Genomic DNA, 27,234 nt, shown 5'->3' with positions numbered 1-27,234 from the left:
GGCTGCATGGCACCCCCACACCAAGGGCTTCACCAACCCCTGAGACGAAGAGGGCATCCACCTCGGGTAAGGTTGATGTGCTTGGTGGCCCGGCACCTTGGAGCCAAAAATGGGCCAAGTAAGTGGTGCTCACGCCCAAACCTCCATCGCTGGAAAAAGCTCCTAAAATACCCAAATACAGGCCCCAGTAGACATCACAGGAGAGAGCTAGGAGTTGGTGCAAAGGCTTAATGGAGGGAGGGTTTTAAAGAAATAAAATTAATAATAAACCCTCCTCCTGAGATCCAGGTGAAAGGCCCTCAGTCTGGGGCTGTCCCTCAGGGCTGGCTCATCACCCTCACAACCTTCACCCCTGATAACTGAAAATGGAACTGAAAGTAAACGCAATTAGAAAAGGAAAAGCCAGCAGTGCTCAGGAGCGCCTTCCCCGCACCATTCCCAGCCCTTCCTCTGTAAATAACCTGCTGGCAGGGAAGGGAAGGGCTGAGCAAGGACTTGGACTGAGAAAACACACCAGGCCAAGCCTTGCTCTTTCCCCACAGTTGCGGGAACGGCCCAGCCAGTTTAACAGCTTTGGAAACTGGGAGAAACTCCCAGGGAAGGGAACAGAGCACAGCTCGTTAGTGCTTGGGCTAAAACTGAGCCAAACCAGGAAACTCCTTTTCTCAGCTCCCCACCAGCAGCTGGAGAATTGTTGTGCTGAGCAGGATCCCAACAAGGATCAGAACTTGTCTTCACACCGGGGGAAGAAGGTAAACACCTCTCCTGTTGAAGTGGGGGGAAATTTGAGGGAAACCCCACTAAAATGCACACACAGCTACTGAGGAGCAGTCCTGAGCATGAAACAACCCTGACAAGTCACTGGAGAGACCAGCAAGCTGAAGTCAGCCCCTTTCAAAGTAGCCCAGCAGATCCAATGCACCGTTTTATTCTTTACTGGTGAATTTTAGGATTTAAAGCACACTCAGGATATAAAGAAAACAACTGGTACAGCCCCAGCCAGCAGGTAAGCGTGTCCGTTTGCGTTCTTCACTGCTCTGGAGGCACCAGATGCAGCATTTACACCTGTATAATCCCATGGTAAGGCAGACTTCCCTGTCTCCTACAGTCTTCCTGGATGTTTTGAATGCCCCAAGTCTTTGTTTTACTCCAAGTTAAACGAGTTGGTTGTAATCCCTTAAAGCACCCACCACACAATTAAGGATTTACATGGAAAATTCCCTGCTCTCAGCATTTAAAGACAGCTTGGGAGGCACCATCCCATTCCCACCACATCCTGGTCTGCTTCCTACCCTCTTCCTAAGGGGCTTTTAACTCTTCGTTCAGTATTTGCAGCCTGAAGTTAGTGTGAGGATCATTACTCATGAAGAGAGGAGCCATCAGGCGCTTGTCACAGCTGGACAGTGAGGAAGAAGAGGATGAGTCACAGAAGTGTATCTCATCTCCTGCAGCAGTGTGCTCACAGCAAGATACCATCCTTCTAAGACACATTCCTTACCATGCAGTGCATGTTACTTCAGTTATGTTGCCAGCGATCCGGAATGAAATTAAAGAAGCACAAGAAATATTTCAGGATGTAGCAGTTCAGATTTAGACAAGAAAAAATTTAGTATTAGGAAAAACACATGGAAGAAACAGCAGGTTTATCAGGATAAGTAAACAGCGAGCACCACATCTTGCGACCAATGTGCAGCCCTGCCAGCACACCTCCATTTCCACAAACCAGCACAAATGTTTTGATTTTAAAACGCTTCCCATTTTCATTTATTAACAAAGGGTCAGAGAACTAGATGCTCCTTTGGCAGCTGCTGTTGCGAGGGAGTTCAATCAGCAACCACTCACATCCTTGTCTGTGTGACTCAATGCTTTTATTGGCAATCATGACAGCACCTTGTAATTAGTAAGCTTGGTTGTCAGAGGCAATTATGTCATAGTGGAATGATTACACTTCCAAGAGGGTCCTTGGCCCCCAGCGTACCCCCAGGGAAAGAAGAGGTAGAGCAGATAATCCATGTAAGGCCAGAGTGAGTCAAAAGCCAGGCTGGCCAGCAGCATTTCCCAAATCCCATTCTGGTGACAAACCTGCCCAAAAAGTGGTTCACTTGGCAAAGCAACACCAGACACGTGCTAAAACGATCAGGCTGCAGAGGAGTGAGGCAGCAGACTTCAGTGAGTGGCGCTGCGGAATTTCTGAGCGATGGCTCAGCCACGTTTCTTCTGCTGACCACTCTCGGTGCTGTTCTGGTGCAGGAAGTGGAATGATGCAATGCTCACCTCTCTGCACCCAGCTCCTGCTCTTCTGCAGCCTCTGCACCCACGTGACTACTCAAAAACCTGCATTCGTTTTTAAATTCCAGACCTCTGGGGGGAGTCCCTTGTCCTCCTCCTAAAGCGTCCATAGAAGAAAGCACCCCAACTTGCAGTAAGCTTTACATCTATTGCACAGGGTCTGAACCTCTCTTGGCCACGTAAGGGGCTGCAGATTTAAAAGTGCTAATGCCCCAGTTCAGACAGTCTGGGACAATCCCAAATGTGAACCACGCTGTTATGCTTAATTTGTGTGTCTCTATCAGAAGAATGCCACCTTCCCAAAGGAGAAAGGACAAGGCCCAAGTGCTCAGAATCATTTTCAGTCAGAGAATTTAGTCCTCAAAACATCTCCCTGCAGAAGAAACTGCAGTGTTTTGGCTGTATGAAAAGGTTGAATGGGGCTGTAGCACCCTGAACATTAAAAACTTCCCCCTTCCCACCCCAAGACCAGAATTCAAAACATAGTTTGGCCCTTCTAATTAATAACATTAATGACATAACTTAGCTGTAATAGTGACACCAGCATCACATGTAGCTCTGAACACGTGAGGAGGAATCCACTGCCCAAGAAGTGCTTTGTGACAGCAACTGACTCATAACCCTTTGTGTTTTTGAGTACCTGCTCACCTGGTACCAACACTGAGTGTTCTCCGGGTATCTGAGATTTAAAATGGTCAACAACTCAGCACTCATCTCAAGAAAAGGTGCATCTGTTTTTCAAGATATTAAAAAAAAGAGAGGAATTACTGCTCCATGAGACAAATGCTGCCGCTTAGGGTTAGCGGACTGTGCCCCAACTTTCCAAAACCTGTTCTATTCCATGACACTACGAGAATGGGACTTAAAAAATAATTTCCAACTAACACCGTCATGAGGTTTCCAGGGATATAAATGTCAATTTTTTGATGTCCCAAGAGATTAACTTCCAGCTCCAGAAAAATAAAACCAACTGTCTCCTAATCTGGCTGGCAACGATGTATTTAAGTAGAAGACATGAGGAGTGCCTCACGCATTTTTCCAGCAGACAGCGCTGCAGCCAAGTGTTACGTTTTGTGTTGTACTCTAATGCTCTTCCACTTTCAAGCCCTGCCTGAGAGATTCAATAGCCCATCCCCAATACATTAATTTCTCATGTCTGTTCTCAGGCCCTGCCAACTGGAATCATTTTAGCAACAGATTTCTACTCATTATGTTCAAAATGGCAACATTTATGTTATGGAAATTCTATTGGCTTTGGAAGAAAAGCCAGAGAAGGACTGGAGTGCAGAAATGCTGACCTCAGAAATACAGACAGACCAATCAAGCAACATTATGATAAAGTGTTTATTCATTTTTTTTAAATATCAAATTTTTTTTTTTTTACACATCAATTTCGTTGATAAACAGTCCCCCGATATTAAAAAAAATAATCAAAAGAAAGAATCAAGTGTGTATTACTTTGGGCAGAACCACATCCCATTCTCTGATGACACAACCACTCCTCCCTTCAGCCACCTGCAAGGACAACCGCAGTATGTTCAGCCCAGAAGAGTAAATGACAGAAATGCAACCAGCTTTTAGGATTCCTGAGTATTGATTCCCTCAAGTTCCTTAAGTGAGTTTGTAAAACTCTTAAGCTAAAAAGCATCAGTCAAAGAGTAACCCAAACTGCTATACATTTGGATCACAGACTAAGCCTCATCTACACAGTGCAGGAAGAAATCTCTTGAACGCTTCAGAAGGGAATGATGTACATGAAACCGACCCCATTTCCCAAGCTGACTTCAGAGAGAGGCAGGCAAAAACACCTCTTCATTTCTCCTCTTTGAATTCACATTAGAGTTCTGGGGAGCCATTTGGCAAGAAGTCCAAGTCTGGTGAAGAAACCTCTAGGATCTGCTCCTCCTTTCATTTGTAAATGGCATGGTGTTTTAAAGAAAACTTATCTGGAAGTTACGCATTCAGCAAGTACACTTAAATATTGCTACTTTTGAGGAAAGGAGACAGCAAGAGGGGGAGACAAACACAGAAAGAAGGGAACATATCTAGGAGGCACAAGGTTAACAGTCCTGGAGACCAAGTGTCTACGTAGAAAGTTGAACATACGTAGCAACAAGGCAGAGATTGTCACGATAACACAGCGTAGCTCAGCTCTGTTCAGCAGCAGGTAAACATGCCAGGGACCATCACCAGGAAATATTTCCTCCTCTTGTCACAATTATCTGTGCTCAGAAACTTTCAGATGTCAGTATTTCACTAAACATCACCTCTAAACTCACCTAAAGCCTCATGTACAGAAACACGCGTTCAGCCAGGGGCCGAGTAAATTCTTTCAGTATCTTTAAAAGAACACACCTCAGAAACCAACAGCAAAGTACGTGACCACAGTGCCTTCAGGAAACACCCAGAAAAAAGCTTTACAGACCCACAAGGGTCCCCACAGGTGTAGGCATCTTTATAAAGCAGCTTCCTAGTGTTGCTTTATTCTCAATAGATGGACTTTTCATACTGAAATAATTTTGCTAAGCTGATGTGACATTAGTACATTGGAGCTGTGATGAATGAGGAGGGGGAAGAGAGTGAAGAGCCTTTTTTTAGGTCAGGGTACATGGCTTCTTGGAAACCCAAACAGCTTTTGGCATGAACTTTATCCCTTACTCTAGCCAACAAGCTGTAGCAGTCTGCCATGCCTGCTGAAATAGAAGTATTCCCACCCTGGGGGCCAGGTGAGCACAGAGACCAGTTAAAGGATTGCTAAAGGCTGAGCAAAGGATGTGTGCAGACAGCAGAGAGGACACATGTGCACGTTAGAACAGCAGACAACTTTTAGACAGCGTTTGCTAAATACACGTTCTCCTACACTTTATTTTAACCTTAAATACTCACCACTGCCCCAATTTTCTCCAACATAAATCCTGCCCCTAAAAAAATTATTCTCTAATTTAGCAGCACATAGCCATTCACTCAAAGCAAGGCTCTGAAATGAAGAGATTTAAATCACCAGGCTTGGACCAATTTGATGAAATAGTTTTACAAGTATTTGTCAGTTGGGGGTCAGGCTTTGTTTCTAGCAGTTCAGAGAAAGTTACCCAGGAAACTCTAGCACTATTGATAAATGCTTTAGTACAGCTTTGGCAGAAGGGCAGATTTCAAAAATTGTATTTGACAAAGAATAAAACTGAGCATTGAAGCAAATTGGCTGATGCTCTAAAGCTTTTATAGCATAAATCCTGTATATGCAGTCTAAGTAAATGTGGCCATAAAACTAGAGCCTTTAGCCAGTTTGGTGCAAAGCAGCAGCACTTTGTCTAGCTATTAGCAATTGCTTCTAAAAACATAAAATGTAAATACGAAAAGGGTATAACATTGAATGGCTAACATCTGATGCTTCAACAAGCTGGCAGTAGATGAACCCCGCAGGCTAAGGGCGTAAATTCAGCTCTCGTGCATCCAAGAGGGGCAGTCCACAGCCCGTACCTGCGCAACCTCACTGAGCCCCGGGGCGGGAATCGGGAGCAGATTCGGTCCTTTAGGCTGCGGATGCTCTGAAGCCAAGAGCTGGGGGCCTCACTCTTGTTGCTGCTTTCGATAGTGAACCAGATGCAGATGGGAATGGGTCTAATATATCCTATTTCCTAAGGCTTCTAGAGAGAGATCTGATGACACTGTACTCCTGTGTAACCCAAGCGTTACCCTTCACAGAGGGGGCTTTCGCTGAGTTGAGGTGCTCATTGCAAGGAGAAGATTAAACCCCAAACTTCAGCGGGGGTAACTTACCACTTGCCGAGTAAAGATCATAAAGCTGTAGTCTTGCCTCAGTAACTCATTTTGAACAGAGCCTCAGGTGAATTACTCAATGCTGCTCTGGCAAGGGGTTCCCAAACAGCCAAGCGCTGCTTCCTCCGTACGCACGGAGCAATGCCTGCTGCCGACATCACAACTAGTGGGACACCAGCTAAACGTGTCCGGGAGCCCCAGGCCTAGCTGCTATGTTCACAGGTCATGCAAAAAGCTCCATTCAACAGACAGAGGAATGCCTTAAAGCTCTTTGTTATTCTAAAGGATCTCCTGGCTGCCCAACTGTCTACAACCACTGCTCGCTGACATCTGAAACTCCTGCAAGTTCACAGATGAAACCAAATTCCTGTTGTTTTTAAATGCCACCCTGCGTGAAAAAAGCCCAGCATACACGTAGGCAAAACTGCTAATCGACAGGGAAAACAAAACACCAGAAACACAGGCCTGAGACAATGGTAACAACAAATAAAAGCCATGAAAAACATGTTTCCAGCCACTGCTGACCCATCACTTCAGGTTTAGCTCAAAGCAGAAAGTTCAAGATGAACACCTGACACAAAGCCACTTCTGAGATTTGCAAGGACTAAGTAAAAGTTCCTACTTAAAATTTGGTATTGTGTTTCAGCCACACTTTCCCTTCCCCAGCCCCAGCAGTGTTTTGGGGCTTTGCACAGCATTACAAAGTAGTTCATCCCCAAAAAAAAAGCATCTGGAAAGGGCTTCCTACAGCATAGCCTGGGTGAGCCCTCATCACGCAGGTGACTCACCAGGGACTTCCCAGAAGGCCACGATGGTTATAATGCAGAAGCCACGTCAGTGCATTTGTTTCATAAACCCTATTGGGGAGCCCTCACTCTTTAAGAGGTATTAAATTAGTACCCCACCAGCCACTACAGGCTTTCTGCAGTTTGCATTTCCACAGCTGAGAGGCTGACCATCCCCAAACATCCAGATAAATGAGTGCAAAGCAGATATTTTCATTCTTCTGATCATGCCCCTGCTTGGTGCATAGAGAATGCATCTACTGAAACAGTTCATTCCTCCCCAGGCAGAGGGGGATTAAGAGCCGTAACATACGGTTGGTTTGTTAAACAATTTCATCCTTAAGGTTTTGCCTTAAAGCGGTTGAGCTTGTTCTTTTTTTTGGGGGAAACGTGATGTGGGCAAGGCTAGAAAAAAAAAAAGTAAAATACTCCTTTTCCCTCCCCGCTCCCCCCACCTACAATACCAGCACATCTGCAAATAAGTTAAAACGTCTCTTAAGTTTTGGTAGCACCAAATTCTATCTCTTCCCTTCTTCTATCCCCGACGTTGTAAACTGGAACACACTGGCCCAAGAGCACAAAAGGGTTTGGCAAAAACAGGCATCACACACTTCCAAAAACCAGCCCTCCCTTCCACCCCTCACTCCTCTTGCAAAGTGTTACACGTCTGTAGGCATCTACATACCTTTAGTAGCTGCCGTAATAGTTTCATCAGCGTCACAGATGGACATTGGGTTACAAAGCGCAGAAGAGCTGAAATAAATCCCCAAAGTCCGTTTGGACAAGCGCTGTCTCGCGTCTGCGCCACACTGAACTCAGCATGCACCTCCTGTCCCGTGCACACGGGCAATTCACTTCACAACCTGCTTTGCGCTGGACAGGGCAGTGATCTTAACGGCTTCTGCTTTTTATTCATAACATTGGAGCTTATTCTAAAATTGTACAGTTAAATAAAAACATTAATTTTCATCCAGTAGGCATAATTAAAAGCTATCCTGTCCACACAACGCTAGGATGTTTTCTTTCTTTTAGAAGGCCAAATCTAATGGGTGAAACAGAAGAGACAAGTAACTTTGGCTGCAAATAACTAAGAAATCTGGCTCAACCTTCTGCTTGTACATTATGATGTATAATTTAGATACGTCCTTTAAAAGAAAAGACACCCCAGTCAGCTACCTCTTCCACAGTTACGTAGGAACAACGATACTCTTGGCTAGCAAAATGAGAAGAGCAAGATCCGCGTTTCCATTCGCTTGTTCCAAAGCCTCAAGAGCTTCCCGCGTGGTAAAACCGGCACTGAGGATGCGATCCACGTCAGCCGCGGGGAAAGCAGGTGGTGGAGGAGAAGCACCCGAGGTAAGTCCCGTGTAGCCAGCTGGTGGCCTTGGCTGTGGCTCCTCAGACCCTCCCAAAGGCCACGGAGCTTCAGGAGCAGAACCGCTGCTTCTCCCAGGTGCTCCTGCGACCAGGCTCTGAGCACCTTGAGGCGCACCTTCATCCAAAGCAGGTGCGGAGGGAACAGATGTGTTCTGCTCCAAAGTTGGACCAGTTGGACTCTGAGAACCTTCTGCCAAAACCTCCGCCTGCTCAGAGCCCTGCTGCTGGTCAGATGACGCTGGAGGATTCACCACAACCAAATCACTCTTACCTGAAAACCTGTGAATCTCTAAAGCCTCTTCTCCAAGAGCTGACTGCACGTGACCGACAGACCCAGCGCTGATGTTTTCTGTGACAGAATCACAAGACTGTTTCCCCTCTGCTCTTCCACCTTCAGACTTCACATCACAGAAGGAACAACTCTGTTCCTGGCTGGCTGGATCTGAGCCTTTCTGCTCATCTTCAGAAAGCCACTTCTGCTGTGCTGCTGGCCCTCTGTGAACCACTTCCAGCTGAGAGACTTCTTCAGAGGCAAGGACTTTACATTCTCCTTTCCGACTGATTATCAAAAGTTTGTGAAGCTCTTTCAAGGCTGATGCTAGAGAGAAACATGGCTCTTCTGAAGGTCTTCCTGGATCCACATCCAGCTGATGGATGCTGGAGGGGGAAGAGCTGCCTTCAGCTGCTAAATCAGACAACTCATTACACTTTGCAGGAATTTCACTAGTGCTTTCAGACTGCGGGACACCACCAGTGGAAATCAGCTCACTCATGGAGGACGCAGACTTCAGCGACTCCACCTCCATGGAAAAGGCACCCGAGTTCAGGTCAGATACACTTCTGATCTCAGCCTGCTGCTTCTGTTCACTTGCTGAGCTGTGCACTTCAGCTGCAGACTGCTCAACTACATCTATTTCCATGCAGGCTTCCATATGCACACAGCTACAGGAGGCTGACATTTGGAAACACCCTTTCATGCAGGCAAGACGCACCTTCTCCTGTCCATCTCCTCTCGTTTCCGTAGGAGGATTTTCTGGCTGACTGGCTTCTTCCACAATAGATTTCTCAAACCCATCAACATGGCAAGGAGGTTCTGGGTCACTTATCTCAGTCTGCTTCTCCAGATGTTCTTTTTCTGGTTCTTTACGTGTCTGATGGTCTGTGGGAAGCTCGTGCTTTTGCTCCTGTTCCGCCTGTTCTGAAGACAGACGTACATCTTTATTTTGCCTGTGCTTAGCAGCAGCGTCAGCCAAGCTGTCTTCTTTTGTCACTTCCAAAGGATGCTCCTGACCATGTTCTTGTTCTTTAGCATTACATTCCTTTAAACTGTCAGCAATAAATGTTTCTTTGAGTGTCTTCTGTGAAAGGCAAGCTGGATTGTGACAGGTTACCTTGCCTGTCTGGGGAGAAGGGTTGTTATTTGCCAAGGAAGCGTTATTGGAAAGATGCTGTAATAAGAGAGGATGTTCTTTTTCTGGGGTTATCTGGCATTCAGTTGAAGACTCAAAAGACTTGACGGCTCTAGGATCAATGGGCTCTGCAAGGCTAGATTTGGATGAGCAAATTGAAGCAGGGGCAGAGACAGAACGATCAAGTAATTGATTTGTGGGATTACAGATCTTGGAATTGAGTCCTGAAGACTGGACTGGATTTTGAAACCCATCAGAAGCTGGTAATGAGGGCATTTCCAGTGAGGTAGTTTCTTTGTCACTATTCTCTAACAGAAGACAGAAAAAAATAAGTAGTTAGGACCCTGGAGAAGGATTGTTTTCACTGTTGTAGTGAAAACTTATAAACCAATGGTTATAAATACCTGGTCTGTGGCCCACTCCAGCTGCAGTAAACACACACTACATGCATCAAGGCTTCTGACGTTCTGTTTGGATTAGGAAACAAACACACCAAACTCTTGTTAGCATTCAGAGCACACCACATGCATGATTATAGTCCTGCAACCTCACAGCTCCCCTCCCAACTGTCCATCAAGACAGCGTGCAGGCAGCAGGAGCTCCTCACGTTCACTGCCTTCCAGAAGGAGTTCTGCCTGGGAAATTCGTTACATCAAGACAAAAGTGACTGCTGGAGAACAATTTAAAGGCTGTTCTGTACTATCTATGCTGCACAGCAGTCTGTGGGTGATACTACACATTTGATAAAATACAGGCAGCACAAAGCATGTATCTGGCACTGTACTAGTTTGTTTTCCATAAGGCTGAAGATATCCAGGAGGCACCTTTCAGGGAAATGAGAACTGAGAAGGCAACACAATTCTTGGACTGTTCTCCCAGCAGTGCCATCACAGGTAAGAGAAGGTGAGCAAACACCTGCTTACTGCAAAAGGGAAGTGTAAAGATCTTAGGGTGAAAGGCAGCAGGCCCCAAAAGGCTGGGAAGAGTAAAGCCAAGGAAGAGACAGCCAGAAGTCTCACTGCTTCCTTCCCCACATGGAGAACAGGCAAATGGCAAATCTGTATTAGTAGCATCAAACACTGGCTCTAGTCATCAGGAGAGACTGAATCAGTGAACTTATCTTGCCAATGTATCAGCTCTCACGCTCTTGTTAAATAACGAACATGACCTTTGCTGTCAGAGTGCCTGTTCTTCCATTAAAGCCCTACTCTGCCCAGTGTCAGATACACAGATTTTGTGCTGTGTGATTTGTTGCGTTAGTTCTCTTTCCCTTCCCAAAGGCCTCCAAACTCAGCAGTCTTAAACATATACCACTGTTTTACCTTAAGTCCTTCGCTTTTTAGAGATGCCCAGGGGTACTGGAGGACAGCTGACCGTGCTCACAAGTTCAGCCAGGATCTCCTTTAACTTCCACAACACTGACAAAATCTGCCTTTTCCACCTCAGCTACTTGTTCCTTTTATTCTCCATTAAATAAAAACGGTGCGCTATGTGCTGCGATACCACACCTCTGATCAATACATTTCGGTATAAAATACAGCAGCTGTTGCACAGAGCAAAGCCTTCTGTTGGCTGCACATCTGGTCTTAATGTAGCTACAACAACATGGAGCTGTTGGGAGTGTTAAAAAGCCAGAATTGTCCTGCAGATTTGCAGACTGCTCATCTTTCATAAGGGTGCAAAGAGGCTTCAGGATACGGATGCAAACTGGAGGGATCTTTTTCTGTTTCTACATGGTAGGATTATTCACGCTCTCAGCTCCCAAGCCAGTCCTTTAGAGAGGAAGCAGAACTGTCTTTTGACTCAGTGGATCACTAATAAGGGTCTGATCTGTCAAACACACCCGGGATTTGCAGTCATTTAAGACAGCAGAAGTAGCTGCTATTCTGCCAAGCACTCCTCAGCGTCACCCTTCTGAGACGCACTGTCACGCTCCTCCAGGGGCATCTGCAGCAGCTGCATCCCAGCCCCATCAAGCACATCGATCCAGCTAACACCAGGTACAAACTCTTCACCACAAAGTGGAAAAATTCCTCTCTATATTAGCAAGAGCCCGAGTTGCATATGTGGTGGCAGTGCCTTTTTTGTATCGAGGCTGTCTGGTTGAAAAGCTGTGTATGGTATTAAACTACCTGAATATGCTTCCTCCTAAAGCAGTTGCAGTTTTGCTGCCAGTTTTGTAAAACCTCTGTAATCACTGAGTTTCCCAGTGGTGGTGAGGAACACTGCATACTGGCAGAAAAGAGCAAGCTCTCAGAACTAAATGAAGCAGGTGTGGAGGATCGAGATGACAGTAAAACATACGAGGACTCCACTACCACCTCAGCTACCTTGCTGTAGGTGTTGAAACACCAGCAAGTCAGCTGACAGAAATCATGAGGCTTGCTGAAGTGGGCTTCAGAGGATTAAATAAAGCTCAAGAATAATCCAGGTGCATTCAGAACAAGAACTGTAATAGCTTACAGATGTACGCAGCGATTTCTGTTGTACCATCTACCAGAAGGCAGCAAAAATTCAAGCTGTTACGAAAGAACACAGGCCTTCCAGGGAGCTGAGCTTCCCTGTCCTACATTATATTCTCTTCCTCTCCAGTTTCCTGTTTTTTTCACTTGGTTTTCCTGGTACCATCTAGCAGCAGCTAATAGTTTTGGAAGAGAGGAAGAGGATATACATTAATATTCTGACACCTTAGGATACAGCCAACAAATGCCTGTGGGCCAGAGGCTTGTAATATGTCTAAGACTTACAGTCAGTCTAAGACCTACCTTAGTTTTGTGCCCGGGTGTTCTACAAGCATTAAGTGAACATACAAAATGGATTTTTCTATTCTCATAAATCTTTTACATTCCTCTAGGGCTCAGCATCAATGGAAAATGGTAGACTGCCGATTAGTCTGAACAAAGCCACATGGTCTTTAGAACTGTATTGGTACATAAGGAGCTTTAAGTCATTTTAGACAATTTTATTTTAAAGCACTTGACTAAAATGCTTTTATTGTAAAGATTCATATATTTTGGGCTGAGAGGTTTGCTTTTATTCGACCCTTTCAGCAGAGAACTAAGTCCAACCAACTGTGGTGTCTACAACATCTCATCTGAAATGGAGAGATATTGTAGAAACCAACCCAGGCTGCATCAGACTCAAAGATTTTACAGGAAAAGAACTAACATTTACAGTTGTACATTGTCTCTGACAGGTTATGTGAAGAGACATGAGCCCAAACTACCAATTCTAACCTTTTGTGATGTCAAAACCTGAGAAGGGCAAGGTCAAATCTATGTCTGTGTTTCTCTCTATTTGCTGCGACTTAACAAGCATTCAAATCTGGCTTTGAAAGTCAAACATATAAACCATTTCTTCCTAATTCACTAAAGCCAAGCCTTCCTCTGAAGGTGTTTACATCTCTGGAAAACTTATATTCTTAAAACGGAAGAAAATTGGTCAAAGGGACCAGTAAGTGCAGTCCCATGCTCCCCTTAATGTAAACAGCTTCATTACTTGCAAGAAGGTCACTGCTTACCCTTTGGACTATCAAGCAGGAATTGGGAAGCGTCAGAGAAAAATTTCAGTGCATTACAACAGATTATATACACACATAGAGATATATAGTTAAATCTGGTTATTGGACGCCAATCTTAAATGTGGGCATGCTAGAGTCTTAAAAAGTTAGCGATAAAAATGTTGAAGAAATCAACTTTATCAGCTTAAACGTGACCTGGCAAAGAGTTTTGCATGTGTGTGGGAAGCAGAATCTTACTGCATGCTTTCAGAGGGAAAAGCAGCAGTAAAACTCAAATGTCTCTGTAAAACACTTGCATATAAAATGTTATCTTTAAAAGTTTTGGAAAAAGCTTAAGGAATACACTTTGTGAGGTATTCACAGCTTCACTGTAATGGCGTGGAAAGAAGTAATGAGCTTTCTTTTAATCAAAAGCATATACTGAAGTTAAGGGAGGAGTTAAACAGAAAATCTGAGTTTCAGACAGTTTGGCTCATAGCTCAGCTTTCAGCTATTTTGGCATCACCACTTAACTAAATTTTTCAGCTACCAAAATCTTCCATAGCCCAGTCAGTCTGCATTTGTGCAGCTTATGGATTCCAGAGGCAGGGAGCGAAACTGTGGGGAGGGTGAAAATTCTCTTTGCAGATCACATTTAAGGCTGATGATCTACATTAGGATGTGAATTCAGCTGCTTCTTTTCAAATTTGGAGCAACAGTAACCTTCAGTAAAAGAAGCAATTCACCTTCCAAAGGCACAAGCACCATTCTAAGGAAAAAATGCTGAAATAGTACTATTTCTAAAAACTGCCATGAACTTTTGTCCAGAGATTTGTACTTACTGCTACAGCTTCTCTATTTTTATACGCTGCAGCTATTAAGAACAGGATTTGTGGGAGCCTCCACAAAGCTGTCCTACACAAGGCTGCTAAAATATCACACAACCGAACCACGTCCCTGCCTAGGCACTATAACTCGACCCAGGTGAACGGGTGCCAAACAACCATTTATCTCCACACCTTCGAAGGCCGAGAAACCAGAGCAGGCAGGAAGATGCAAGGAGAGCACAAATTAAACAGCAAGCACCCCCGAATGCCTTCATGCAGACAGATTTTGCTGTACAGAAAGGGAGAAGTGCAGTTAGAGGCCACAAGGAAGAATAAAGCCCCTTTCTCTCCACCATTTACTTGCTGATGCTGCATTAGAATGTGTCTCCTGGGAGCTGAGAAGGGAGACTGCTGACAGACATCCCGATACACAGCAAGAAAACTATGCAGATTAATATTTCAACAGGGCTCTTCCTGGTACCTGCTTCCTCTACAGACTTCTGTATTGCTTCTGCTAGTTCCTGGTCTGCAATCTCCTCTGGCCGCATGTCTTCCCGCCCGGCCCCATACGCCAGCCGGGCACACTCTGGGAGTTCTCCTTCTGGGAGGAAAGTGGTCTGCGAGCCAGTCGTGCCAATCACTAGTACATTCTTCTTGAGATCAATCGAACACTGCGAAAGAGCATCGAGACATCAGGGGCCTGTGTACGAGCCAGTCAATTCCCAGAGAAGGAGGAAAAACCAAGTTAAACAATGCATTTCTAATGGCAACAGCTCAGCTCACAGCAGCTAAGCAAAGTGGGCCAAGAGCACCAGCTATAAGCAAAGGGCTCTGTCTGACTTGATTTGAAATAAATCATTCAGTGGAAAGCTCCATGCATCGCTGACAAGAGCAAAAAACTTCTGGGAGCAGCCAGACACCCTACAGCTATCCATGGTGTATGTATTTTCCTACCTGGCTACCAACTCCCCCCCGAAAAATCCTAATAAATTCACCGGCAAGGCACCTATGTTGCACTTGGCACTTAACTTGGAAGAGCCAGTAACTGTTTCAAAAGAGGTGTTGATACCTGATGCCTCTTTAGCATATCCAGTCCTAGAAGCATGTCCATGGGCTGCTCTTCAAGGATTGAGAAAGAGCACGCCAGGAAATCCCCTTCAATCTGGACCTGAGCTGAAACGCAGAGGAGAAAAGTCACCACCTTGCAACACTGCAGTGCAACAAATTTACTTTCTGCTCTTCCACCTCCTGGGAAAGGTCTGCCCAAACATGCTGGGGAAATCTGAAACCAGAGCTCTGATGTACTGATTTGGTCACAGAAAATCGAGCCCTATGCAAGCCCCGGGGTCTACCAGGCCTGCCTAGATCTCAAGAAGTTAATTATTTTAACAGCTGACCTCCTGTAGAGCCTTAAGTACTGCTTATCTGACCCTCCAAGCTAGAGCATCTGTGTAGAGCTCAAGGGAGCACAAGTCTAAGAAGCAACAGCAGTGAAGAAAATTGATTTTACAGAAAATAAGCACAACCTTCTCTCATCCAGAAAGCCTGCACAACAGCACACACAGTCTTCTCTTCTGAAACACTCCACTGCACTGGAACCCTTCATAAGCAACTCATACTGCCCAGCAGTCCCACCCCAAACAGGAAAGATCCTGCTATTTCACATTAACCCTGTTTCTTGCACCCAGAGTGAACACATCCTCTACATTTGCAGGAGATGAGGACTCCCTCACTGAAAAGTGTTAAGGTAATTCCATTTTAAAAAGCATTAAATGAGACAGAAGCCAGGCTACTGTGTCTGAGCCATATTGCAGATGCACTTTTATTTTACTCTGTGGGAGTTTCTAACAATTACAGCATTAAACCAGATACTCCTCAGTGCCAAGACTGGGGAAAATGCAGTCAAATTGCTGCTAAAGCTGCCCCAAGAAGAATGCCAGCACTTACCTAGGTGCACTCTGCCAATTATTTTCTGTGTCCCTACACCTTTAGCAATGCCAGCCCACCGCCGATCTACCAGCCTCATTATGTTGCACCTTTCAGCACAAGCTTGGCTCATGATGGTCATCTGGGCACCTACCAGCAACAGAATTCATGTTAAATCCTGGCAGTTCATCACAAATTAAAACTCTCTCCCGGAAGGGCTTAAGATCTTGCACTCAGCAGCTGGGAAACCAACCAGCCTGCATCAGGCTGCTGCATTAGGGAATAAAGGCTTCCTGTGAATCCCAGGGCGCTGAATTCACCGTGTACACTCAGATCAGCACTGACAGTAAAGTACCCATTACTGTAGAGCTGGAATAACCCCAAGTACTCTCCCTTTAAGGCTGTGGGTGGGAAGCACAGCATTAAAGGCATGTGAAATCCCCCCATCTGTAAATGGAGATAAGACACACATGTGGCACCATCACAGCCTCAGAAATTCTCACAGGAGCCTTGATCTGGGGTGTCCAAGCACTCACACGTGCTGCTTCTCGCAGCAGTTTGCTCTGTTTGCCTTAATGCTCAGCCTGTTTTCAGGTTTTAACTAGGTGCTTCAAAATCTTGTAATTCAGTGCTTTATTATGGAGGTTTTGGGCAAAAGTTCCAGAGCATTTAGTCTCTTTCAGTGAGGGAGAGTGCAGAGAAAGAGATGAAAACAGGGGCAATTCACCTGAGTCAACAAAGGCTTTCACTGGATGTCCATTGACTTTGCAGTTAATATACAGCATCACCACCTGCCCAAAGCTCTCGGGGGCCTCTTCCATTGCTATTGTCATATTTTCTTCAATGTTTTGTTGCCTGAATTTAATGGAGAAGAGAGAGAAAAATCAGACCTTCCATCAGCCAGACCTTACGAGCATCCCTCTGACTTACAAACAGACCTGGTAATCCCACCCGCTGCAGCTCACCTTACAAACAGCATGTTTCAACCACAACAAAGACTGTTTGTTAGCTAAACACAGGCTTCTTAGCAGAGGGATTGGTCGTAATCATCTTGGCTTAATCCAGAGACACCAAGTCACTCCCCAGCAGCATGGAGACTGCTCCTTCCAACTCATGTCTAACTCACACGACAGCACCAGACAACCTTCTGTTTGCAACAGAAACCTGTCACCACAGAGTTAACCTGGAGAACTTGCAAGTGAAAAACCTGCGTATTTATTAGTCACCCTAAAATAAAGCACTGAGGGCACACGATGAAGATGTTGCCAGTAGCTACAATGCTGGAATCCCACACAGCAGCTGAACATTAAAATCCTCCAACGTTTCCCTGGTATCTTTCCTTTTCCAGGCATAGGAAGGGAGGGAGGTGAGCAAAACGGCAGCGAGAACACCACCATGAGCACAGCCCTTGGTGCAAATTCAAGCCTACAGAAGAAACGCTCTTCAAGAAGCCCATCACAGCCCCTACAGTCATCTTGGAAGTGATGGGTATCCGTAGCGACTGCATCTGAAATAGCTTTACCTACCAAAAAAAGGAAAAGACCTTCCAATTTTGATGCCATTTCATTTTATTTCCTCAGCAGGGGAAGGGGAGAACTCCAAGCTCCTCTCTCACCCATCTTCTGTCCTGTGGTAGTCTTCCCATGACAAGATGGGTAGACGTGGTTTCTTAGTGGGGGAAGGAATCAGCTAACGGCATCTGGGACCTGGCTCACTTGGGAACCAAAGCTGCTGGTCCCACTGCATATACTCGTGGAAAAAAGAGCCACACATTGTCCTGTCTTCTATTATTTAAGCTTAAATTGGATATACAGTGGTTAACCTTCAGTTTGTTTTCTTGTCAAATCCATTATTCTGTTTCCTCTGTGCTTGACACTCTCTCCACCTAAAATATACTTGAAGGACAGAGAGACACATCTCAAAAAATACGATGCTTGCAACAGCTTCCAAACAATCTTGGGCAGAGCACATCTATTTAAGCAAGGAGTTCAGAAAAGCTAAGTGAGGGGTGAAATCTGGGGACTGCAAGATGCCCAAACTGCTCCCCAGCAACTGCCCAGCCTTGGGCCTTTACCTGCCAACATCACCTTTATCTGCCAGCTCACCTATGGAGGAAGGAAAGTGTTCCTGTGCCTCCAAGCCACATGCTTTGCTCTCACATAAGTATATTTTTCTGCATTGCTAAGCTAAGCATTTATCTGGCACCAACACTTTGTCAGTCATAATGCAAAAATGACTCTTATCACAAATGAATTTTGGTTATGACCAACTACGAGCTTGTATCAGAAAGACATTTCTTTATCAGGGAAAAAAAAACACCAGTCATGTTCTGACTCAAGGTTTTATCACTCAATTTAAGAAATCAAGCCTCAGCCCAATGCAATTACATTTGGAAGACAGCAAGAGGGAGTGAGCGCTGACGGGCAGAACATATTTCTACAGAACATCACTTCTAACAGCAGTGATGTTCAGAGTCTGGAATTAGCCAGAGAGACAGAATAATTAGCAGTACACAAAATGGAATCTCGAAGGCAGCTGGGGAAAAGGACATCATGTTACTGTCCAGAGAGCTCAGCTCAGAGACTAACATAGGCCCAGTCCTCTGGTTCAAAACACGCCCGAGGCACCCAAGTGCCACCTCTCAAGAGGATCTCACTAAGTGCTTTCCACAAGTGCTCCTGTTTCAGAGGGATCCAGCTTAGCACTGGGACATCACAAGCACGGACAGTGGTGCTGGCACCTCATCACCTGTGCTCAGCCAGACACATCTGACAGATGAGGTGTGCCTATATGTCCCTGAATCCCAACCACTTGGAGCATCACCCTGCAAGCAAATGTGTGTCTTAAGGCAGGATCTAAACACACTCCTTGCATCTCCCAAGGAAAAAGCACCATGGATGGAAGCACCCTCTGCAGAAAAACACCGTGAAGACCTTCAAAGCCTGCAAGTGGCTTTGGTTTGCTACCTTATGTCCTCTTCTATCTTGGCCTGTGCTTCCAGATCAAAAGGGTCAGCTGAATAGAGTCGGATCCTCTCCTGCTCCCGCCGGGCTCGGTCCTGCTGTTGCTCCAGCAACACCCTGGTGAATTTCTCTGCAGTAACAAGAGATACAGAAATGCTTTTTACTGGAAATTACTCTTACAAATCAAGTTCTGGCACAGCAAATGCTTCTTTTTATGCCAGCATGCACTCAGGGGTAGACTCAGCAGCACAAGCACAAAAGGCTTCATCTGAAGGCAGCACAGATGGACCTCAAAGGATCAGTGGTAAACTTGGGAACCCACTGAGATGAAAAGCAACTGTACAGAGCTCCTTCCCCTTCCGTCTGCTACCCAAACTCAGGAAATCAAACTCAATTTCCTTGCACATACATTTCTATACAGAAGAAAAATGGAAAAAACATGAAGACAACAATATTTAAAACAAAGAGCTGCCTTTAAAACAGGAATTAATTCTTCTATTGCAGCAAAAATTGCCTACACAATACGCCAAAAAAACCATCTGCAAAAGCAGCAGATGAGACTCGAAGCAGAAATACAGACTACAGAACTTACACCATTCAAATGAGAAGCTTGAGTGCATGTGTATTTTGAAAAAGCTTCAGAGATAGAAGTGAGATTTCATAGCTCTCAGTAAGATGGCCCAGCTACAAGAACAGCTTGCAAAATCTATCACGTTTTACACTCAGCAATCCCCAGTAAAATAACAGCCTGTAGATCCAGCAAAGAGCAAACACAAAATTGTAAGACGTAAAAAGGCTAACAACAAAACTTACTTTAAACTCAAGGAACGCAGGCAGATACATCCTAATCCCTGAAGCTGAGTGCCTACCACTGAAATCAAGAGGTCCTAGGCAGGACACCCGCCTCATGCATTTAAGAACACAGTTTTTAGATCCTCACTTTTTGGATGGCCCCTGGTTATTTTTTACTACTTGGATGTGATCACATACATTCCCAAAAGGACTTGGCAATAAATTAAGTTGCATAAACACAGAAGGTTGTGGGCTTTCTAATCCAGAAATGCAGTTCCCATGAAGAAGCTCTCTGGCTTAAAGGCTGTTCATGTTCAGGACAGCACTGGGTATGTTTTCTTGTTTGTTTTAAGTTAGGCTTCTATACAGCAGGTGCCTTCTAAAGTGCTTGTGGTGCATCCAGCACAGTCACACGGCACGTATCCGTGGGTATATCTGGGCATCAGAGCCAGAGCTGAAATGGATCTGTGCCCAAATACTGACAGTAGCAGTACAGAACGATGAGAGCATAACCGGATCAAACCACTTCCTTCTGACAGCCCACTGCGGTGATTTGGGACTAAAAATGCACATTGGAGTCAAAGTTTAATGTGCACAAGACAGATCAGCAGAGGAGCCAGTTCTGGGTGTCTTGGGCTTAACCTCCTGTTTCTTCTGCCAACAGCAGCACATCCCCTCAAGGTGATGGGAAAAACACCTGCACTATGGACGCAGCACTTGCAAGAAGTGTGAAGAAGCTCGAGAGCGCAAAGCACACAGTTTTAACTCTGGACATGAACTAAAAATCAGAATTAGAAAATGAAATAGGCTGACAATATCCATGCAAGTTCCTTTCCAGCTTCCTTTGACAGAGACACATTCCTAGGATGTAACCTTCAAAGTGGAAAAAAAAGTCTCCTGATAGAAGCTCCTCCCTCTTCATTCCCTGCCCCAAACTCAACTGGATTTACTGCCTAACTAAACATCTTGCAAAGGTTCAGAAGCACATCTGCTGACGCCCCAAACACCACCCTGTTTTCATACTGAAAGGACACTAGAGTTCAAAGCTTTCAGCACATGAAGAATGAGGGACCAACACCAGCCACTGACCTAGGCTTCAGCTGTGCCCAAAATACATAAGCACTTTCAAGATTAACAAAAACTTAAACATTTATAACCATTCCTATTGAAAAAGCTCCCTATTCACTTGTTCCTCTTCCTCTCCCTTCCCAGCAGCTAGCCATTATGGACAGAGCTGGGTTTACAGCTCTGCTGAGGTCTCGGCGGGCTCTGGGATCCAGCAGACACAACACCATTACTGGAAAACGTGCATTTGGAGCATCTTAGCATAAAAATCAGGAGCTGAGCCACTTGTCTTCACAGAAGCTCAACTTATCTGTGCATCTGATATTTCAAAGTAGGGGATAGAGGATATTAAAGAATCCAAGCAGGGGAAATATGCCCAACTTGCCAGAAACAATCTTGTTAGGAGAGAACTCTGCCTTGCATACTCCCAACTGGCACCTTTTATCAGCCCCATCAACGAGTTGGCAGCGAACATCCCAGCTAGTTAAAAACTTGTGGCTGCCTTTTAGTAGAACTGAGCTCAAACAGATTTAAAACCACCTTCTAGAAATTAAAAACCTTAACTTACCAAGATCTCCACTGAGCAACGCTTCCGCCAAGGGCGGATTGCGCTCCTTCAGCAGGGACAGCTCGTGGGGATTCGCAAGCAACATCTCCCGGAGCAGCGCCGGGTTGTCCAAACCCTGAGGGAACGAAGGTGCATCGGGAGGCGACGGGCGAGGACGCTGCGCTGGCGGCTGATGCTGCTGAGAGGATGTCCCAGGAACAGCGATGCTGCTGAAGTCTATCCTTGGCAGACCTTGGGGGGGGGGGGAAAAAAGAGGTGTCGGCACTTCATGTTTGCAATTCTTGAAAAATGCTGGGGAAAAAACCACAGGAAGGATGAGCTGCCCTTAATGCTACGGTATCAGACTGGATTCTGTGAACAGTCACGCATGCAGGTTACTGGGTTAGGAATGCTAGCACCTATTTATGTAACTAGTCTAGCCTTCTATCTGGCCCATTTTTTTATCCCCTGAAATGCACTTACTGAATTGCAGACTAGTTATTTCCAGCTTCGCAAATGTGAATACCACACAGAGGGATCACAAGGCTAAACCCAGAGTCTCTAAGGCACCTCTGAATCAATTGGATTAAAAAAAAAAAAAGCAAGAAAAAAAAAACCACCCAACTAACATTTCTGCAGACCTGCATTGCAGGTACCCATCCTCCAGCTGAGGCAGGAGGATGAAGACCTCAAGAAATGCTCCCACGCCCTTCTGAGCCAGCAGTACCTTCTTTTCCAGCGATATTTTATGATGGAGATTTGCTAGAAATCGCTGCAGAAGGCAGGACAGAGGAGCAGGGCTCCATCAGTCGTCATCGGAGGAGTCTCACATGTACACACGGTTGCGTAACTGGGTTTAAGACGTGGCTTCTCCGAGTATTTGTCATGACACAGATTCAGAGCACACATCAACAGCGGCCTTCTAACGTGTCTGAGCCGCACAGACTTGTGCCGTTACACCGAGCAGGAAGGGAACCAGTGGTCGTATGAAAACACACCTTTACAAAAACTGCTGTTCTGAACCCGTCCTTTTCCTTGCTTTCTTTGTATTTCCTCAAAAGAACAGTAAAATGGTATTTGCTTTCTTGAAATTAAAATACCACATTAAATAACAAGCCCTTTTGCTAATTTTAAAAGCACCCTGCCCCATCCTTAGCCACCCTCCCTCCCTAATTGTTTTGCCTAACGAGGTGCTGAAGGAGGCTGACACGACATGGAGTTGGTTTTTGATAAATACTGAGACCACTGCATGCTCAGAACAAAAGTTAGCACAAATCCCTTCTCACCTGGGAAACGGATGGAGGGCCGTGGCTCTACGGTCTCCTTCTGTCGCAAAATCACCACGTCCCCGTCTTTCAAGCCATAGGAGGCCAAAGATCTGTTGTTGTCAGTTAGAGGTCGCTCCGCATAGACTATCTGTTCGTGGAGAGAGTGCAGTGAAAAACACCACGCGTGACAAAGCTGACAACATCTTGACTTTTTTTTTTTTTTTTCCTAGAAAAGTATTCTGGTAAATCCTCTCAGAGCCACCTCAAGCTTTGGAAGGTAAAGTGTGCAATTCTCACCACAGGAACAGGCAGGCCCTGCCAAGCACCTCTACCTCAGGCACAGAAAGACCTCAACGAGTGGTTGGACAATGACATAGAGTTGGTCTTACCAAAACCCAGCAATGGTTTCTTGAAACCCAGCAGGTCAGAGAAGGGCTGGTCTCTCTTAATTAGAGGCTAGGATTATTAAAGGAAAGCAAGCCTTGCACAAGGGTTGTTTGCCACACATTTCCAAAATCCAGTCTCTACGATTACGCAAGTCACAGCTGTCTTCTACAGCGTCATCTCCCCCTGAGTCAGCACCAACTGGCCATGGACTGACTGCACACCTGCAGGCACCGTCGGTCAGGGTAGATCCATGGATGATCCAGTCCAATATTTATGATCTCTGCTTTCTCCCACAACACTGCTCCCCAGAATAACTAGTTTTACAGGGACCTCAATAATTAGCTCAATGATTTCCAGTTTACTTCAGTGATGTCACTCTATCCAGACTTGAAGGCTCAGCACCCAAAGACACCACTCCCGAAACTGCAGTCAGTCCATGGTGGGGAATTAACTTCTTTTGACTATAAAACACAAAGTCACATTATTTTCTGTTATGATAATCTTGACTTAACAAGGGGTCTGCAGATTAAATATAAAAACACATTGAGATAAAAAATGAATAATCACCATGGGAACATTTCTATTAACATTAGATCTGTAATACCTACAGATGCCCTAAATTACAGGGAAGAAAAATAAGATAAAAACGTGGTTTACGGAAACAAAAGTTCCCAGAAACTGTATCTGCTAAATATTAAGGTTTCTGTGCCTTCATCAGAGCGCAACGAGGCTCGGCAGATCAGTCCAACAGCCTCCCACCCCTGGCAGGAGTCCAAAGCAAGAAGCGCTGAAGAACCCCTCAGGCACACGATCAAATTTCACGTTTACCACCTCAGTTTAGCAAGACCGTGTCTCTCTGGGTCTGGAAAAGGCCGGTTCAACAATAACATGTTTGCCACAGGTCAGGACTGGCAGAGCGGCGTGGGAGAAGCTTTGCAGTCCTTGCGTGGACGAGCTATGGCTCTACCCGATGCTACCGCAAGTAGCAGATCCACAAAGATCCAAAAAACCCAATTGCTCCCCCTCTTATCTGGAAGATGCTACAGACTTTCACTGCTTTACTCCAGCCACTCAGAAATATGACAGAATCTCACTAACACATTCTAAGAGAGGAGGTCCATCATCAGCTGTGGTGCCAAAGTAAGACAAGGCAGAAGAAGCAAAAATAAGATGAACTATCTATGACAGCAATCAGAGCCATCAGAATTAGAGAAACACACGCAATTAGAAACAAGCAGGAGCTTCCTACCTTCTCATTAACGACACAATTCACGGCCCCAGTGGTATTGCACCAGACTGGGTCCCTTCCAAAGCAAACACGGGTCTATTTGCAAGCTATATTAAGGCATGCAGTCTCTGCTCTGAAGGTTTGTAAGACATTACTGGCATAATTAAGGTTAGGTGGTGATGGGAAGAGCCCCAGACAGCCATCCCAGCCGGCCTCGCTCAGCAGCGCTGCTGCCCGCGGAGAAAGCAAGCTCGTGATAAATCCGAGCTGCACGTGCAAATCTTTAATGGCAGTTTCCCTGCGCAGACACTCTGGAAGAGACAAGTTAATCAGTTTAAGTGAGGTTTTACCTCTGTCATCTTGCTGGGATTGGATTTATGAGCATTTGGCCTTAACACCTCAGACAATGAATTAAGCACCCAGCACTCACTCTACATCCATTAGCAGCATGGCTTAATGTGCTTTTGACCCATCCCGCTCTGATGTTAAAACAAACTGATTTAATTTTACTGTGTTTTGATTATCTGGTTTGTAGCACATTTTAGAAGATGAGCTTGTAGGCTGGCCAGGTACTGGGCATGGGCTCTTCTGGAGGCGACCTGGGCAGGGACGCAGGCGCCAATACCACGCGACAGTTGGATTTTGCATGATGCCACAGGGTAGAACCTCTTTATGGAGCCAGGAACCCCCATCAAGAGTGCAAGACAACACCAGCAACCCATAATCAATCCAAACCTGTTGAATCTTCCTGTGCACGGCCATGCACAGCCAAGGATAGAAGATACATGGCACGCAAAGAAAGAGAAACAAAGGAAATAATGGTGCTGCTGAGAGCCTCCCTGTCCCCTGTCCAGAGCAGTCACCACCACGATGTGTAGAGGAAAACTGCAGCGAGCCAAATTATTTCTCCTCTCCTCACCCAGCTGCTCTTATCACCACAGCCCACCAGCACCCGTCCCCCTTATCTCACACCTTGCGACCGCAGGCTTCCCTCGGAAACCTCGCAGCCCCCTCCTCGCCTCCACCCCAAACTGCAGGATTAATTTCACAAAACAGCAGAAAATTAGTCTGGGATTAACCCTCCTCCACACACAGCTGTGGTTGATTCCTCCCTGTACAACCCTTACTATTAAATTCATCCTCTCTTTTGTGCCAATATGACATCTTTAACGTAATGTATGCCTTGGTTATGGAGAAACGGCACCAACCACCAAGTTTAGTAAATGTATCACTGCCTGTTTGTGGAGGATGGTTTAAGCACGCAAAATCCTTCTACAAAACAAGCTGCTTCACTGATTACTTGTATTTTTATAACTTTCTCCTCACTGAAGGTCCCCAAAACACTTCACAAATGCTGAGCAGAAACAGTAGAGGAAGAAATAAATACATGGCTAGAAAACGTGAAATGAAGGAAGATGATGCATAAATGGCAGATGGGTGAGCAGAAAGGGAGCAGAGGTGGCTACAAAAAGCACAGTGCTGATCCCTATTACCTGCGGCTGATAGAATCGCAGAACTCCACAGCAGTTTAATTGCAAAGGAACGGGAACTCCCAGCAAAATACAAGCAGAAAAGTCCGTGACCCCTCATTATCCTAAAATAGACCCAGAGCTGGCGGGTTACCGTGACGCAAGGGGGACAAAGCTGACGAGGAGGTGTTTATGCTCCACATGCCTGGAGATATAGAAGCCACCTAGTGCTCGCAGAGTCCCACGCATAGAGGTTGCCCCCGTTTACCGGCCGCAAATTTGGGCACTTTGCTGGCGGCTGTGACACAGACGTGGGGGGTTTGCTAAAGCATAGCAGATGGGAACCTTTATACGAGGTGATTTCTCACTTTCTACCTCCCAAAAGTCAAGAGTTTTTTTCCACTAGAGGAAAATCCACCTCCCCTTCATTTTCTACCCCTGCTTTGGAGGCCGCTTCCCTCTCAAAACAACCCCTCATCGCAAAATAAAAGGCTCGCTGAAGGCTGAGGTAAAGCAAAACAACGTCAGTAAAGGGTTCAGAACCTGCTTGGTGAGGGAACGCGTCCACCTCAAGGGCTGCCGCTTCAGCAGTTTTTCCATCGCTGACTAACATTTGCTTAACTGGGAGAATATTTTATTAATTTAGACTCGGAAAAGGCTCAGGAAGCGAAAGCGATCACCACAAAACTCCACAAACTTTGCCAAGAGCAGCCAGCGCCCTCAGAAAAGGAGGCAACGTTGCCCTGTCCAGCAACGCGTCGTCCCGCTGATAAATGAGTAGAAATAATACCATAGCAAAACACCAAATAATTTATCTCGCAGCTGGAAGAACCACCATTAAAGCCCTGGACGTATCTGCAGTTTCCTACCGGATGCAAGACACAAAGGATAACATCCAAAGCGTAAGATTTAATTAAAATTCACAAACTAGTTGGAAATCCCCTTCCAAAAATGCCACTAAACTCCAAGAACATGAGTTCTCCCCTCCTGTATTTACCTTCTATGGATGGCGAGAAAATGATCAAGTTGTCATACAGGAATTCTCCGTATTTTATCAGGGACAAGCCCGCATCATCCGCTGTCCGGAAAGTGAGATCAAAGCCCCTGTCTGCAGACATAAGATACAACTGACAACTTTCACATTTCAAAAAAAATCAGCACATGTACCAGCAAAGCAGCATCAAGATCCTGAGTTTTATTTCCCCAATAAACAGGGGTGTTTTGGAAAACGTGGCTTAGGGGTTTTCTGGGAGCACCACCGGGGTGTCCCCACATAAAACCAAGGGGGATCATGCCCCTGAGGATCCCCTCTGCTGCAAAGATGCCCCGCTGACACTCATCAAGTGGGGACCAACGCTGCAGGGCACCTGAAACACAGCACGACTGAGGAAACAACGCTGATCTCCCCCCTCAGCCCGACCCCGGAACCCCAAACTTCCCCCTCTCCCACGAAGAACCCCAATCTCCTCCCTCAGCCTGACCAGGGGACCCCAGCCGCCCCCCCCTCAGCCCTAGGGAACTCCATTCTCCTCCCCGAGTCCGGCGCGGGGTCCCCAGCCGCCTTCCTGAGCCCTACCCGCCAGGCTGCGGAAGAAGAGCGAGTGCGTGTCCCTCAGGTTGCCGTTC

At 45.7% G+C, this 27,234-nt stretch overlaps 3 protein-coding genes across 3 annotated transcripts in view; all 3 read right to left on the bottom strand.

The window, feature by feature from the left end:
* The window catches only part of LOC113487953 (pleckstrin homology domain-containing family M member 2-like), a 35,707-nt gene extending 27,702 nt beyond the window's left edge, over positions 1–8,005 (bottom strand). Inside the window, exon 1 of the mRNA XM_026862915.1 lies at positions 7,537–8,005. Within this exon, the coding sequence (XP_026718716.1) occupies positions 7,537–7,563 (27 nt within the window). The 5' untranslated portion in view covers positions 7,564–8,005. The remainder of the gene's footprint in view (positions 1–7,536) is intronic.
* Positions 8,006–8,013: 8 nt separating this feature from the next.
* Positions 8,014–11,158, bottom strand: RSC1A1 (regulator of solute carriers 1). The gene is made up of 2 exons (XM_026862687.1): positions 10,042–11,158; positions 8,014–9,945 (listed from the first exon to the last, which is right to left on the bottom strand). Exon 2 carries the CDS (start codon positions 9,911–9,913, stop codon positions 8,039–8,041), a length of 1,875 nt encoding a protein of 624 aa, XP_026718488.1. The 5' UTR covers positions 9,914–9,945; positions 10,042–11,158; the 3' UTR covers positions 8,014–8,038.
* Positions 11,159–13,917: 2,759 nt separating this feature from the next.
* DDI2 (DNA damage inducible 1 homolog 2) lies at positions 13,918–24,498 on the bottom strand. Its single transcript, XM_026862914.1, has 9 exons — positions 24,490–24,498; positions 22,543–22,750; positions 21,278–21,508; positions 18,856–18,982; positions 16,617–16,744; positions 15,911–16,039; positions 15,033–15,136; positions 14,445–14,634; positions 13,918–14,252 (listed from the first exon to the last, which is right to left on the bottom strand). Exons 1-9 carry the CDS (start codon positions 24,496–24,498, stop codon positions 14,098–14,100), a joined length of 1,281 nt encoding a protein of 426 aa, XP_026718715.1. The 3' UTR covers positions 13,918–14,097.
* Between the last annotated feature and the right edge of the window lie 2,736 nt (positions 24,499–27,234).

This window comes from Athene cunicularia (assembly GCF_003259725.1).
Source record: "Athene cunicularia isolate RWA chromosome 21 unlocalized genomic scaffold, athCun1 chr21_part1, whole genome shotgun sequence".
Taxonomy (NCBI): Eukaryota; Metazoa; Chordata; class Aves; order Strigiformes; family Strigidae; genus Athene; species Athene cunicularia.
This window is presented reverse-complemented; position numbering and strand designations above follow the sequence as displayed.

Bases quoted from the DNA above. Each gene is read 5' to 3' on its own strand.
- RSC1A1 (XM_026862687.1), bottom strand. From the start codon at position 9,913: ATGCCCTCATTACCAGCTTCTGATGGGTTTCAAAATCCAGTCCAGTCT.
- DDI2 (XM_026862914.1), bottom strand. The intron at 18,983-21,277 runs GTAAGTTAAGGT...TTGTTACTGCAG, and splicing joins GTTGCTCAGTGGAGATCTTG to AGAAATTCACCAGGGTGTTG. The intron at 15,137-15,910 runs GTAAGTGCTGGC...TCTGCGTTTCAG, and splicing joins AATTGGCAGAGTGCACCTAG to CTCAGGTCCAGATTGAAGGG.